The sequence below is a fragment of the Nycticebus coucang genome, chromosome 22 (genome assembly GCF_027406575.1).
Source record: "Nycticebus coucang isolate mNycCou1 chromosome 22, mNycCou1.pri, whole genome shotgun sequence".
NCBI classification, from domain to species: domain Eukaryota; kingdom Metazoa; phylum Chordata; class Mammalia; order Primates; family Lorisidae; genus Nycticebus; species Nycticebus coucang.
The window spans coordinates 29,475,975-29,491,735 of record NC_069801.1 but is presented as its reverse complement, the minus strand read 5'-3'; the positions used below and the strand labels follow the sequence as shown (position 1 = coordinate 29,491,735).

Genomic DNA, 15,761 nt, shown 5'->3' with positions numbered 1-15,761 from the left:
CATTCTCATTATCAGCCCATAAACCTTTTCCAAAAACTAGCTGGAAGCTCCCACTGCTTCTTTAAAGAGGAAAAGTTCCCTGTTTTTGGAAGACGGGGAAGAGGACTGAGGTCTCCCTAGAAGGGTTCCTCAACATTACTTTGTTCCCCCCCACCAAAAAAATCATGGCCAACAGGATGGTGGCAAAACTGTTCCAATCCAGAACAAGAGTACAGTATGTTCCTACAGGGTAAGCCACAAAGGCCTAAAAAAACCTTAATATGATATTCCCACAAAGGGAGTTGTGATAACTAAGTGGAGAACTTCTAAATGCTCCTCATTACCCAGCAAATCCATTTTCCTGCTCTTCCTTCTTGACAAAGCTACTTTGAAGGAGTGTTTTCTGTCAGGTACTGTGTACTTTATAAGTCTGCCAGCTTTCCTCAGCCTACCATGAGAAAAGTGAATGCCTAGAAAGCTACAAGACAGCACACTAGTCTTCCAATTCAACATTACTTCCCATGCAAATAGTATGGACAATAGCTTGGTGATGATGGCTCAGGCTCAACACTTTAAACTAGACTTTCTTATGCTATAAGCCTTTCCTTTAACCACCAAACCCTAACTGCCATGTGATTCTGGGGTCTGCTAAGCTAAGAGACATCCAAATACCCAGCCTTACTCTACCCCAAGACACCTGTTAGACAAGAACGTGCTACAGAACATTTTGCCAACTAACAGAGCAGAAGGAAGGTTGCTCAACCAAAGCTGAAAAGGAATGTCCAGAGTACAGGACAAGCCTTCACTCAAAACCTTGAGTTTTAGGCCCGGACAACTCAAGTCCTAGGATTATAGTCTTTTTTTCTTGAGAAGCAACCAAAACCTAAACTCCAGAGTCCTTTGAACATCAATCTCTTCTGAAACTGAAGTTTAAAAAAAAAATCTTGCCATAATGGCCATTCTTCTGCTTCCTCTGCTAAATAATTTATTTCTGTTTCACTCAGGGTAATAAATTTATTTTATGTCTTATTTTGAATGGGAAAAATTTGCTTCATGTTCCAGTTTGCTCAGGTTAAACCAACCTACCTAACCCTTGCTGCTGGTTGATTCAGGAGCATGAAGCTGGTTGATTCAGGTTAGCTCTGCAATTTGAAAAGTCACAACATGGCACCCAGTAGCTTGCTAGGCATATGCAATATGCATACATTGCCCACATATGCATACACTGGCACTGATTTCTTACTAGGCCCTTTGAAAGAATCCCTCTCTGAACCATCTTCCCCTAGTGTACAGAAATTACAATGCTTTGGCATTACCAGAGAATGCCAGAACTTACATGCTTGTTGACAATTACACCACCACCTTTAGGTACAAAACCATAAAACCTCCAATTTGGAGTGAGAGTGGGAAAAGATGATGATAATCTGGTTAAATTTCTGCTTACCTGAAAATTCAGGAATTCGAAGTCCATCCTGTGTACTCAACATCACTTCTTGATCCCTCCCCACCACCAAACTCATAAACCACAAATCACTAGCTCATTTTAATTCTATTCACAAATATTGATCCCTTGATATATGCTCTAGCCCTGAGATGACAAAAATGAACAGAATATAGGTTCTGCTTCTAGGTGTTCACAGGCACTGGGGAAGACAAGTCATGAAAACAAATACAAGCAAGCTGCTAAGTACTATCTTGTGCACTGGAGCACTATCTATAAAACTGGTCAGAAACAAAATTAAGTTTTATTTATTCTTTTACAATTATCTCCTAAGGACAGGAGTAAGTTGGAGGTAGTGGGTAGTTGCAATCAACTGGAAAGTCTTAGCCATATTTAAATTGAATTTTTCTAATGTTCAATAAAAAATACTGGAGAATGACCTAAGTAACAGGTCAACATAGTTGTAAGATCTCAAAGAAGTTGGTTGTTAAAATGAGAAAAAACGAAAAACAAAAAGATCCTTCTTCACTGTTTTTTTTTTTTTTTTTTTGTAGAGACAGAGTCTCACCTTATGGCCCTCGGTAGAGTGCCGTGGCCTCACACAGCTCACAGCAACCTCCAACTCCTGGGCTTAAGCGATTCTCTTGCCTCAGCCTCCCGAGTAGCTGGGACTACAGGCGCCCGCCACAACGCCCGGCTATTTCTTGGTTGCAGTTTGGCCGGGGCCGGGTCTGAACCCGCCACCCTCGGTATATGGGGCCGGCGCCCTACCGACTGAGCCACAGGCGCCGCCCCTTCTTCACTGTTAATAACTCTTCAAGGATCCTCTTCCACTCTTGATTTTTCTCCCACCTCATTAAACAAGTCAAAAAAAAAAAATACAAAGTATCTAACAGTGATTGTAACCTTAGGTTTTGCTTTCTCTCTATGCCTTTAATTGAGTTTCTTGGTTTATATACCATATTTCTCTCCTTATTTTCTATGCTATCTTACTCATGCCTATGTGACTTTACCACCTATATGACTCCGTATCTATGACTGCAGTTTTGTAGTCTGGCCTGAGTACTGAATCTGTTTACTAGAAACCTTACCCTTGTTGCCCTATTAAACCTCAAACAGTCTACACAAGGCTAATTATCTTTCTTTACAAAACTCGCTGCCTTCTTTCTATAGTCTCCTCTCTCACCTCCATTTTGACTAGAAAAATGTCCCAAAATACTCATATGCTCAAGCAGAAATCTGGGCATTAGCCTCTACTCCCCTTCTTCCCTTCCCATCAACCACCGAGTCCTACTATCTCATCTCAAATTTGCTCTTTCCTCTTAGTGTCACTGCTATAGCCTTATTCCAGTCCCTCATTACCTTTGCCCTGTACCAAGGGACTATCTGGCTACTCATGTCCCCACTAAATTTTAAGGTCCTTAAGGAGAGAGACACTATTGTCTTCATTTTTGAATTGTGCCTGCCTTCCCTCCCACAATACTGGCACAGTGCTTTGCATGTTTGCTGAAGAATAAATGGAGGTCCTGTAAAGTATCACTGCATAACAATCTACAGTATTATTCTAATATAAAACCTAGCAGAGATGTAATTTTTCCCAAAAGTTTGTTTTGCTGGTAGGAAAAAAAAGAGAGATAGAGACCGCATTTTAGAAATAGAAGCCACTGTTGTCTTTATAAAACACAGAATTGTGCTGCTGCTGTTGCTTGCTTCAGAAGGAACTGTACATTACAGCTGCTGGGATAATTTCACAATGGACTGAACAAGGTACAGCTCAAAGCAGGACACAAACACAAGTCTCAAAAGGAAGTAACTGCAAACAAGTACACAGCTGTGGGGCTCCAGGGACATCTCCCCATCCATGCTGGACTGGAGAGGGATAAAAAGTTTAGAAACTAAAGTGAAACCCAGAGTAGTCACACATACCCACCACATGGCTGCTAAGTGCAACATCACATACCAATCAGGTTGGGCTGTGTGCAGGGAAGTCATTTCACTTTTCCTTATTGCTACTATACCAGGGGACTCAGTGCATTTAACATATTGTCTTAACTTGCACAATTCATGGGGGGGTTTCCTTTATAAAGAAGGAAATCTCCCTTCTCCACCTCATTTTGTTTGCCCATTCCCTCCACTCCCTTTCTTGGGCTCCCAAACAGCAGCCAAAGGTTCTAAGTCAGTAGGAATAGAGTAAGGGGAGAGCACCAACTAAGCCTCTCTCCCTGCCCAGGGAGAAGGCAAGTCCTAGTATGTGGAGGGAAAAAGAAAACCAGAGAATCCATCCTCCACAATCTGCTTAGAAGGCCAAATAGGAAAGAGTGCCCTACATATCCCTGCCATGATCAGACTTTAAGGAAGGCATCCCAGCTACCATCCTGAATTGGCCTAAGCCCAGCAAATAAATAAAAATAACTTCTCCTACTGTAGTTTTAAAAACTGCCTTTTGGCTAGTTTGAGATGACCTTTCTACCCTGAAGGAGAAGAAACCTCCATCCTTGTTTGTTACACATCTTGCCAGGTCCAAAAGATTGTCCCACCAGCCTTGCAGAAATCCATGGGCCAGCTAATTAAGTCAGTATTCCTTGGGCTGCCCATCATGAGTGCTGGCCTCATTTATAGAATTCTGGACAGAAAAAAAAAAGAATGTATCCAAAAACATTGCTGCTTAGCCTAAGAGGAGGCCACAGAGAAGCTATCTAGCAGGTGGGAACTTCATTTTTAGGGAGGTTTCACAATTTTAGGTACCTTTTTTTCAGCCTTATTCTAAACCTAAAAAATAGCCCAGGCTTATCCCTAGAGACTGGCAGTAGCACCTAAAGGGTCAAGCTGAACTGGATAAATAAAGAGAAATCTCTCCTTTCCCTCCTTTTATCCAATTTTTCTCCATTCTCTTCTCATCACTCTCTTCTTCCCCTATGTACATTCCCTAATGCTCCAACCCTGGATACCCAAGTAGTTTAACCCTAAGACAATCTCAGAAAAGGGAGGGGGGCAAAGGGTGGGGGTGGCAGAAAGAAAAGGAACCAAATCTAGAAAAATAAGAGAAACCAGCTCCAAGGAGTAGACAGGTGTGGAAACTGCAAGAAGCCCTCCTGATTTCATGCCAATTGGGCAAACCTGCTGTTTTGCCCTTGTATAAGCTAGAGGCCAGTCCAGCCCAGGGCGGACATCTCTGTGCTCGGGGAATAGATTCTTGGTCTTCTACTGTCAAGGAGCTAAGCCTGGCCTTGCCAGCTAACAGTGGGATCATTGTGGCCATGTAGAGATTTCATCATCACACAGGCAGATGGGCAGGCCAGCAAGCAAGCAAAGTGAATAGAAAAAAGGAAAAAGAAGCCAGGGAAAGAGAAAAGAGGGAAAGGGAGGCAGAACAGAGGAAAAAGGGAGCAAGAGACCTAAGAGGATGAGGCTGGGGTCTCATCAGCACTTCCCTAGAGCTTGGGTATGAAGCACCACTTAGACCAAATGCACACAAGCCAAAGGCTGCCAAACACCACTTCTCAATTTGCATGCACCACCTTTCAACCAAGAATAATCCTCAAGGTCAGTGGTATTTTTCAAGTCTCAAAAATTAAAAAAAAAAAAAAAAAAATCAGAGAAAGAATTCAATTTTTCTTGTCATCACCCAAGCTGCTTCTCTCTTATATTTATTTATTTATTGAATGCCATATGCAATGACAAAGGGCTAAAAATGTATGTCAAGCCCCAGCTGAAAACTCAAGTGGAGAGAGTGAGGCAAAGAGAGAACACGAAGTTGTTGCTGGGAGTAGTGGCTGCCATCTGCTCCCTATGGACATTTGCAAATGCTGGTGAATGAATGGACCCTCCAGGAATAGTGCCCTGATTCCAGCCCCAAAATGTACCCAAGTAGAGAACATCCAGAGCCCATTGTCCCAGGAGAGCTTCCCTCCCCAAAGGGTGATGGATCACGAAGTAGACTGTATGTGAAGGCAATGGACAGGGCAGATGGAGTGTTGGCATCACTCTCTTTAGGCACTTGTGTAAGGAATGTAGGTTCTCCAGTGAGCTGCCTCCTCCTAGAGCTCTCCATTCTGTTCTTCAGCTGGGCTTGTGCCCATGGGGCAGCCCATACTGTAGCTGGCAGGAAAAAAGGAGGAGTTACTCAACAGTCCTGATGCTTTCTCCATAATGTATGTGCTATGGTTTGTGAAGTTGCTGAACAATATAGCCTACCAGAACAGAACCTGGGATAGATTGTTTTGCATAGCAAATCTTGGTCATACAAAAGCTGCTAGGGAGAGGAAAAGGTAGCTCTAACTCCAAAGGCCAGGATTCAGACTCTCCTTCCTCTGGCTGGCCTCCAAGCCTGGGCTAGATCTAAAATATCATGGCTTCATCACCAGATTAGGGCAAACCCAAGTCGAGGCTCCTCAAAAAGAGGAAATTCCACACTGAAGTTGCAACTCCCCAGCCTAAGCAGTAGGACAGGAAAAAAAAAGAAAAAAGAAGCAGTCAAGAAAATGGGGGGCCTTGCCTTAAAGACAGCAGAGATCAAGCTAGAACCACTTTCTTCAGTCCTGCAAGACAGCCAAACCCCTTATCTCAAAACAGAAAAAAAAAAAAACAAAAAACCAACCATGCTACCCACTCACATGCCCTAGTGGGAAACCAGGAAAAATCTATTTGTGTAAACAGAAGCAATAGGGAGCAGCAAAATTCCTCAGCCTGTCCGTAGGACACACTGGAATCTAGGATAAGCCAAAGGGTCAGACAACAGTCCAGAGGAAAGGAAGATGCACTTATAAGAAAGAGTGCAGGACAGTACAAAGGAGAGAGACTGTAGCGAGAAAAAGGTTACTATCTGCACAGAGGAAGGATGGAGTCTGAGCCCCACATTGAGGAGATAACCACCTCCTACCTAGCCAGGCCAGAGAACAAGTCAGGTACACAGTTCCTTCTGATGGCTCAATGTTTCTGGGATATAAACTCATTCAGCATGGAAGGGAATTCCAAATTTTGGCAATAGACTCAAGTTATGGTATAAAAATAACATTTTGTTTTCTCTCTTTTTTCTTATTTTAGATCTAAAGATCTTTTGTTATAAGACACCCCAGTTAAGAAATATTGAAACGTAAGAGACTTGACCATCAGGGAAAAAAGAAGAGTGAGAAATGCTATGAAAGTAACGCCAGACCCAGGCAGGGTGAGAAGTGGGGGAACAGGGAGAAAAGGAGGCGTAAGTGGAAAGGCCAGGGGCCAGTCATCTCAGCAGCTCCAAGACTTGAGACTTGTCATGTCTGAAAGTGCAAATGTCAATGGATTTTAACCATCTTGAGGTTGTGATCTTTTAAAAAAGCTCAATGAATGTGGAAGTCAATTCCTTCACATGCAAAATAGCTGGCATTCTGGCTGGAGGCTTGTTGAGTTTGGGGTATTTCTTCCCCACCTACCTCCTTCTCCCACCCCCACCCCATCCCCCAAAGAAAGGTACAAAAGGTTGCAGTTCTGCAGCATTACCGTTACAGGGAAGGCACTGGTTACCCACCAGCAGGCGGAAGGAAGACAGGGTCGTGTCACTTCAGAGCTAAGTGCCATAGTGCCTTAAGTATTACTAGGGGCTGGATGTCTGTCAGGGAGGAGGCGTAAGGTGGGGTAGAAAATGTGGAGAGAAAGGAATAAGGGCAAGGAGGGGTGGCAGCTGGGGGAGGAGCAATCAAAACCATTAAAAATCTTCCTACAAACCGGATTCTGAACCCATTAAAACATCTAGTATTCTAAAATATTGATCTGGGTTTCTGCTTTCATTTTTCTTCTTAAACAAATCTAGACCTTTTCTGATTAAGGCTCCTAAAAAATCCTTCCCTCCTCCCACCCACTTTCTCAAGCCCCTTGCTTTCCCATCTAAAGTATCAAACCCAAACCTACCAGCTTTTGTCCGCAGGGCTGCAAGGCCAACCTTACCAAGCTGTCAAGCATGAGTCTTTAGCACTGTGAGTCACATGAGACACCTGTGTGTATGGTGGACACCCCTCTTGGTCCAGTGGGGTCAGGGCCAGATGTGACAAGATGGGGTGAGGAGTGGGGGACATGAGGTTGATATCAGAGATTTCTGGCTGGTGGTCTGTCTTGCTGGCCCTGTTCCCCGCCCTTATACCACCACTATAGAAGGAAACAAGGCCTCCTGAACTCCTCTCTACCCCACCTCCCACCTCCTTGCTTCCTCTGGATTTGGGTGGCACAGCTCTTGGGGCTTGGAAAGCTTTCTTCTATCCAGTGAGGTAACAGCGTTCTGCCTTCAAGCGAAGTACATGGTGCGCAGAGTATCCTGGTGAACCTGCACGGCTTTGGCCAGGGCCTGGGGGTCCCGCCCATTGCTCTGCCCCGATATGTGGCTCCCCTCTCCACTGAAAAGGAAAAAAACAAAAGAAATCCTTCCTGGTGAACTGAACTACTGCCAATTCCCGCTCCCATCCCTGGGGTGACAATTCCCTTACCTACTTAAGAGAAAACCCATCCCAGGTTTGGGCAGATAAGCTAAAGGGCATCAAACTGGATAGCACCCTTTCCTTCTACCCAAGGAAAGTTGAGAAAGTCTGGTACAACGGCCTGAAGCAAAAAGGAAACCAGCCTGATCCCAGGCCTCACCTGTCATGCTCTTTGTCCACCAGGTGGTATCGTGCCCGGAAAGCCACCAAGCGGGCATAGTAGGCAGGTGCTGGGATAGAGACAGATCGTGTGCATCGTACGTAAGTGTGGCATAGCTGGTATGTCAAAATCTGGAGCTCATCCGCTGTGAAACGGTTGTCATCCCAAAGGACATAGTAATGGGATGGTCGGCTGGTTCCCTGGGAAGATAGGAAGGTTAGAGAACCCAGATTGGGCAGAGGGGATGGCTGATAAAGGAGAGGATCACTTTAAGAATAAGCCAGGTAGATGACTGTATTATCCATGAACAGACAGAAAGCCACCAATGTCATACAGCACCTTCTTATAGGCAATCTGCAGGTACACTCAGGACTTATTAAAAAGGTAATTTTGATTTAAATGCTACTCAGTGATATTGATATATTCTAGAAGCAGCGGGAATAAATGACTAATCTTTGATTCACTGGAAACCCCAAGACATAGCCCAGTTACCTGGATGCCTGCATGGCTGCACAGATAGAAATCAAACTCAAATGGGTGGGTGATGTTGGTGTCCACAGTGGTTCCAGCTGGGATGTTACCACTCTTCCCAATCTGTACAAAGACAAACACAACCAAGATCCCAAGACCTGCCTGGCCCTAATCAGGGTCCTGCCTCAATTCTACTCTGACTTCACCAGAATCCCAAGAACAAAGCCGAAGTTGCTGCTCCAGAGGGTACCAGGTTGTTTTTTTTTTTTTTTTTGTAGAGACAGAGTCTCACTTTATGGCCCTGGGTAGAGTGCCTCACACAGCTCACAGCAACCTCCAACTCCTGGACTTAAGTGATTCTCTTGCCTCAGCCTCCCGAGTAGCAGGGACTACAGGCGCCCGCCACAACGCCCGGCTATTTTTTGGTTGCAGTTTGGCCAGGGCTGGGTTTGAACCCGCCACCCTAGGTATATGGGGCCAGCGCCTTACCAACTGAGCCACAGGCGCCACCCAGGGTACCAGGTTTTAACGTAATAGGTTTCTACAGTCACATAGACCTGTATCCAAATCCTGGTTTTGCCATTTCTTAGCTATGTGATCTTAGCAAGTTATTTAACCTTTCTGAGGTTAAACTGGCGACAACAGCACCTACCTCACAGGGTTGCTGTGAGAAAGACACTAGTTAATGGTGTCTAGGACACAGAAGTTCAATAAATGGTAGTTCCCTTTCCCTGTTCTGGGAGCTGGTCTATTTTTGGGGTCTAGGCCAGAGAGCTAGGAAAAGGGAAAGGAAGTATAAGGGAATGGGGGGCGGGGGAGGGCACTGAAGGAAAGAAGTGATAGAGAAAGGATCACAAGAGCTAAAGGGATAGAAGGGACCAGGAAGGATGGATAGGACAAGGACTAAGCCCCCACATTTTATCTCAAGGGCTTATTCTATATCAAGACAAGGAAGAGAGGATGAGAGTAGGGCTGTCTCCTTAATTCCTCACTCACTCGCTCATTCTTGTCAGCACAAAAAAGGCGGGTGTGATGGCGTTTCTGCACCACAATGTAAGTGATCCCAGGCTGGTAGTCCTTTTCCAGTTTGATGCAGGCATCACGAATGGCCAGCAGCTCATAGTGGAGGATCTAGACACAGGACGAGGAAGGAGATAAAGAGACATACAATTCCTCTTGAGTTCACACACTCTTCTGAACTAGGGTTGCCACTTGTAATATGGCTTTTTGCTCAACCTCCCCCTTTATAAGCGGATGCCCAGTAATTAGATAGGCTCTTCCTGCCAAAAGCAGCCTTATACTCAGTTCACCTGATACGTTCATATACAACTTTGGCAGGGCAGGTTGGCACCAGAAGAGAGCACTTACCTGGTTCCTATGCATAAAAAGACCTAACATCAAGACACAGAACCAAGGCCCACAGAGAAATCACTAAAATCATAATGCCCAAAGTTGGGTCAATCAAGGGAATAATGGGAGTTAGTTTCCCTGTGGGCTCCAAGAGCAGACAGGGTTTGGACTACTAAAGAGCAGACATATAGTTCCGGAATGGGCATAGAGCAGGTAGAGGAATTCAATCATATAAAGAAGCAGGATTATAAGAAAATGGGAGTAGCTAAAGAAGAAGCCACAGGAAAACAATCATACACAATGGCTGCCTGCAGCCATAGATGTCAGATACAGGGAGTTAAAACTGTATGGTAGAAAAGGACAGACTTTGGAGTCAAGTAGAACTGGTTTAAACCCAAGCTTTATCTAGTTGTATTACCCTGGGCAACTTATTCAACACCTCTAAGTCTCATTTCCTCCACATCTATTAATGTTACTAAGACCTTCCTCACAAAGCTATTATGAAGACTAAGACAGATAATTAAATGAAAGCATAGAAAACCTAGTGGCTTAATAACTGTTGATTGTTTTGCTAAGCCGTTTGGATTTTAATTCAAGGCTATGTGAAGCTAGTAGACATTTCTGAATAGAGAAGTGATATGATAAATTTGTCTGACATTTTAGGAAATATTGGATGACTTAAGAGGTAACTGAGCATAATGGTTAAGAGCATGGACTTTGGGGGCAGATCAATGCATCTGAATCCCAGATTCACCCCTTATTAGTTTGAGTGACAACAAAGAATCACTTAACATTTCTAAGCCTCCATTTTTTCATCTGTCAAATGGAACAATAAAATTGTTACCTCACAGGGCTACCAGACAGCATTAAATAGAACATATGTGAAGTACTCAGTACCATTCATGGCATAAGAAGTTGCGCAATAAATAGTAGTTCTAATACTACTAAATGGTAGTCAAAGAGACTAGTTCAGTATAGAAGTCTAAATAATAGATTATGGAGGCTTGGCAGTGAGAATGAACAGGAGGATCATTGTGAAGGAAAGAGAAACAGCAGTGGTTCTTCAAGTGTGGTCTCTAGCAGCATTGCTTAGGAGACTGTCAACATTGCAAATTCTAGGCCCATACCCTACGCTCCAAAACCCTGAGGTTAGGGCCCTGAAAACCGTTGTAACAAGCCCTCTGGGTGTTCCAGATATATGCTAACGTTAGAGAACCACTGGTCTAAACAACTAGTAAATAGGCACTGAGGGCTTCTGTTACAAGAAAGTTCTATAGATGCTTGTACATGCCACTCCTCAGTACTGATCCCTGCTCCCAAGCCTACCTCATTTATCAAAGCTCCCTAGTTAGCACACCTCCCACTGCCAAAAGCTAAGAAAAGGTAGCAGCACCTAAGCCCTCTGGCCTCAATATAAAAGTTTTCTCCACCTACTGTGGGCCCTACCTGGGGGAGCTGGCCTTCAGGGACCCCATCTCTGTAGAAGATGATGCGGGTAGGCTTGAATCGGGTAGATTTGTAGAACTGAATAAGCAGCTCACGCACCATGTAGGACAAGTCTTCAATGATCTCCTGCCGTGGTCGCTGCACCCGCACAGTAGCACAGTATCGGCTGGGGTGGGCATCCATACTGCCTACCACCTGACAGTCAAAGAGAAAGGATCAGCCCCTAAAACCTTTCTTCACCCTCCCTCATTATCAGGCTGTGGGTTTGGGGAAAGGTTTCTTAACAAGAAAATTGTGCCACTCAATGAATAGAGCTTGGGATTTAATGAGACCTGGCTTCAATCTCTGTTATATCACACATGTAGAAGTTACTTAATTCATCTGCTCTTCTTTTTCCTCGTCTAAGATAAAAGACTACCTGCTTGCAGTGCTACAGTGACACATATAAAGCACCTTGCACACAGGGCCTACTTCATAGTAGGTACTTGATAAATTTGATTTTCCTGCCCTTTGCACAGTATCATGTGAAGGTCTGGCACTACTAGATCAAACAATGGCCTCATCCAGCCCCAAGATTATCCTCTTTTCCATTCAACTGCTTATCTACCCAGGAATCATATCCATGGTGACAGTGTTCTTCTGCTTGATGGAAGTAACACCATCTTCAGAGGGGACAGTGGCCAGAGCCTAGGACGCATGGCCACAAGGAAAAGAAGAGGACAAGCATATTATAGGGTTTCCATTATGGTAAGACCAGTCTGTGTGGAGAAATACGAGTGTTGAGAAAAATATAAGTGGAAAGGAAAGGAAGACCTGATCCCTAGCATTCTGGAAGCCCCTAGGGGACAGGGAATAGAAAGTCAGGAGAGAGACTGGAGAAACATCTCATCTACTAGATGGATCAGGGGTAAGGGTGGGGCAGAGGAAAGGACAGTCCCAGCAACTAAATAACTCCCTTAAAAGGGACTTCAGACAAGAGATATATAGTCCCTTCCCTATGTCCCAAAAGCAGAAATGGAGAGAGAATCAAATGCAAAGCCAAGAGTGATGGAGACTAAGCCAAGTCTCTGGCTATACACTTACTACTTTCCCTGAAAAAGGGCTTCATACAGAGATACCTTATGAAGATTCTAAGGGAATGGTTAATGGGCTGGGGAGCTAAATGAAGATCTTATGAAGGGTAAAGAGCCAGAGCTGAGGGAAGGAGATCATGTGTAGTCTTGGGGACTTGGCACTTAGAGGAGAACCTTATGAGATAGCTGGAGAGTATCACTCACTGCTGTGATAGAAGGTTTTTTCCCATCCCCTGCTGGGGGGTGTGTAACATCTGCTCCCAAGAATATCACTGGCTGTTGAAAGACGGCAGAGCTGAGCAAAGAAGAGAAAACAAAATGGTGAGGAACTGGGTTTTGTCTAGTGGCACCATCCAACACCCACTCTGAGCCTCTCCCCCTTATGTCTGATTCACTCTGCCTAGGCAGTATCCTGTTTCTTCATCAATCCCCAGCATGGTACCTTGACAAGGGCAAGTATACAACAGAGTTCATACCGCTGGTGTGGGACTAGGATGTTGTTAATGCCACCAAGTTTGACATTGATCTTGAGGCAGAGGTTGGACAGAGTCTGAGGCGAGGTCTTGACCACATTCTTCACCTGAACACACTGTGTTGCCATACCCAAGAGGGTGTCTCCAACACGTTTCACCTCAGCTGTGGGTAGGGAGAAAACTGATTAGTACATTCAACAAATATTTACTGAATGGCTACTAGTTGGCAGGCAGTATATGAGGTGCTAGGAAACACAATGGTAACAGGAAATATATAAGGTCCCTACTCTTACAGTGCTTACTACCTGGTGACTAATTTTAAAAACTGTGAAAATTACAATACTGATAAATGCTATAATAGAAAACATGGAGCAGTGAAAGCATGTCATAGAGAGTAACAATATAGTCAGGAAGGGATTCTTAAATAATGACTGAATTGAATTCTGAAGGTAGCAATGGACTTAGAAGAAGAGAAGTTTGAGATAGAGTATTCCAGACAGAGGGAAGAAACATAAAAAAATGCACTCTGCTCAAAGACATCAAGATATATGTGAGAAACTGAACAGTCGAAGAAGCTAAAAAGAAGAACAAGGGACCATGTTTTGAGAGAAATAATTTCGTCTGATCTATGGAAGGGATGAGGGTAGCTTAGATTGGGAAAACAGCTGAATTGTTGAGATGAAGAGAAATACATGAATTCAAGAGATATTTAAGAGACTCAGTTATAGACTAGATACATGAGTAAGAAAAATAAATTTCTATGGGTAACTTTTGTAATAGGAATAGACAGATCATAAATTCTTTTTGAGACATTTTGAGTTGCAAGGACTTCTTGGTCATCCCAGTGAGGCTATCAACGAGGCAAATGATTATAGCGATTGGATGTTCAAAAGAGTAGTCTGAAATGGAGATGCAAAGTTGTGCAATATTTAAGTACAGGTAACAATGAAGGCATGCATGATCTTGATGAGATCACCATGGAAGATAACAGTGAAAAGAGAAGAGAGCCTAGATTTGAATCTTGAGAAATTCCCAGCATTTGTAGAATAGAAAGATGATGAGTCTGCAAAGTAGAAAAATCCAGAGAGCTAGAAAAAAGACCAAGACAGTTATATCATAAGTGATAAGGGAAGAAAGAGAGTATTTGAGAAGGACCAGTCAACAAGTCAAATGCAGCTAAAAGATCAGATAAAATGACAACCAGAGCTATGTCCAGTGTCCTCTGGAATTAGTGATATTGAGACAAAAAAATTTGTATACAGAGGTAAAACATATTTTGGCAATATACAGTACAAAGGAGGAAATATATGATCGAAAAAGAATTTGCTATGTTTTCAAGGGAAGAGACTTGAGCATGTTTAAAAAGTTCACTTCCACTTCTAAGAGAAATAGAATAGTTAGTGACAAGCCAGTTCTGCAGCAGAAAAGCAAGATAAATGCAGAAATCATATTTTTGAGACAACAGAGAGGTGCTGAGGCAACAAGAACTTGAGGGACTAAAATTCCAGAAAGGGAGAAAATCCCACAGAGGTGAGCTACCTTCTGCTGCTGCTTTTACTTAACGTACATTTGCTGATTCTAGGTACAGACAAGAGGCTGAGATGCCAAGCTCTATACCTGCAGAGTGACCACTGCCAGGGGGCAGAAAAGCAACAGAGGTTTTGCTCTGATTAGACGCAGTTCTAAATGTGAAATGTAAAAAATATATAAAGAAAACTTTAAATAGTATCTTCATGACCCTGAGATTTCGCGGACAATGAAATACTAAGCAAAATAATAATAAATAGGACTACATTATTTAAACAGTTCTATTCAACAAAAGTCATACCACAGGCCGGGTATGGTAGCTCATGCCTATTATCTAGGGTACTTTGGGAAGCTGGGGCAGGAGGATCTCTTGAGCTCAGGAGTGAGACCAACCTGACCAAGAGCGAGACCCTGTCTCTCCTAAAATAGAAAAACTAGACCAATGTTGTGGCAGATGCCTGTAGTCCCAGCAACTCAGGGGGCTGAGGCAAGATTGCTTGAGCCCAGGAGTTTGAGATAGCAAAGGACTTAGAAGAGAGAACAGGGCAACAGAGTGAGACTCTGTCTCAAAAAACAAAACAAAACAAAGCAAAAAAAGATACCACTAAGAAAGGAAAAAAAGCAAGTCACAATGCAGAAAAGATATATATGATATACATATATATTTAATAAAGAAACTACAAAGAACACCTATAAATCAATAAGGAAAAGGCAGTAAAGTCAATAAAAGAAGGAAAAGATTTAGCAGGCACTTTGCAAAGAAGCTATGATAAAGCCTCTCCTATTTCATTAAAACGATTCTTAATTTTATCAGTCGTTGGAGAAATCAAACCAAAACCCCACAAGAATAGCTAAAATGAAAATGACAATACTAAGTATGGTCAGGATGTGAAATATCTAGATGTCTCATATACTTCTGGTGGAAGTGTAAACTGATATACTTAAAATCCACTACTAGACACCCAACAAATATGCGTATATGTTTAAAGGACAGCTATAGGAGTGGTCACTGAAGCGTTATTTGTAAATTGTCAAAAACTATAAATAATCCTACAGCACGTGCATCAACGGCAGAATGGATAAATTACATGTAAATTGTGTTACAGTCACATAATGGAAAAACTGTCACAAACTACAACTAGAGATAACAGTAATGAATTTCACAAACTCAACATGTAAAAGAAGCCAGACACACATGAAGATTATACTATGCGATTCCACTTATAGAAAATTCAAAAACAGGTAACACTAAACTATGGTGTTAGAAGCCAGAATAATGGTTACCACTGGTGGGGGCTGCAGTGACTAGTAGCTTGGGGTTGTGGTAATCTTTGGCTATCTGAACCGGGTGCTGATTATACTGCTGCCACGCTTTGTGAAAATTTATGGAGCTGA

General features: G+C 43.1%; 1 protein-coding gene across 3 annotated transcripts in view; it reads right to left on the bottom strand.

Annotated features, from left to right (window-relative positions):
• Positions 1 to 3,066: 3,066 nt before the first annotated feature.
• Positions 3,067 to 15,761, bottom strand: part of LOC128574871 (protein argonaute-1) — a 38,157-nt gene continuing 25,462 nt past the window's right edge. For all 3 annotated transcript variants that reach the window (XM_053575829.1, XM_053575830.1, XM_053575831.1), the window contains 7 exons: positions 12,843 to 13,002; positions 12,571 to 12,661; positions 11,294 to 11,488; positions 9,494 to 9,628; positions 8,519 to 8,620; positions 8,027 to 8,226; positions 3,067 to 7,785 (listed from right to left, as the gene is read on the bottom strand). In XM_053575829.1, the coding sequence (XP_053431804.1) occupies positions 7,677 to 7,785; positions 8,027 to 8,226; positions 8,519 to 8,620; positions 9,494 to 9,628; positions 11,294 to 11,488; positions 12,571 to 12,661; positions 12,843 to 13,002 (992 nt within the window). In that variant the 3' untranslated portion in view covers positions 3,067 to 7,676. The remainder of the gene's footprint in view (positions 7,786 to 8,026; positions 8,227 to 8,518; positions 8,621 to 9,493; positions 9,629 to 11,293; positions 11,489 to 12,570; positions 12,662 to 12,842; positions 13,003 to 15,761) is intronic.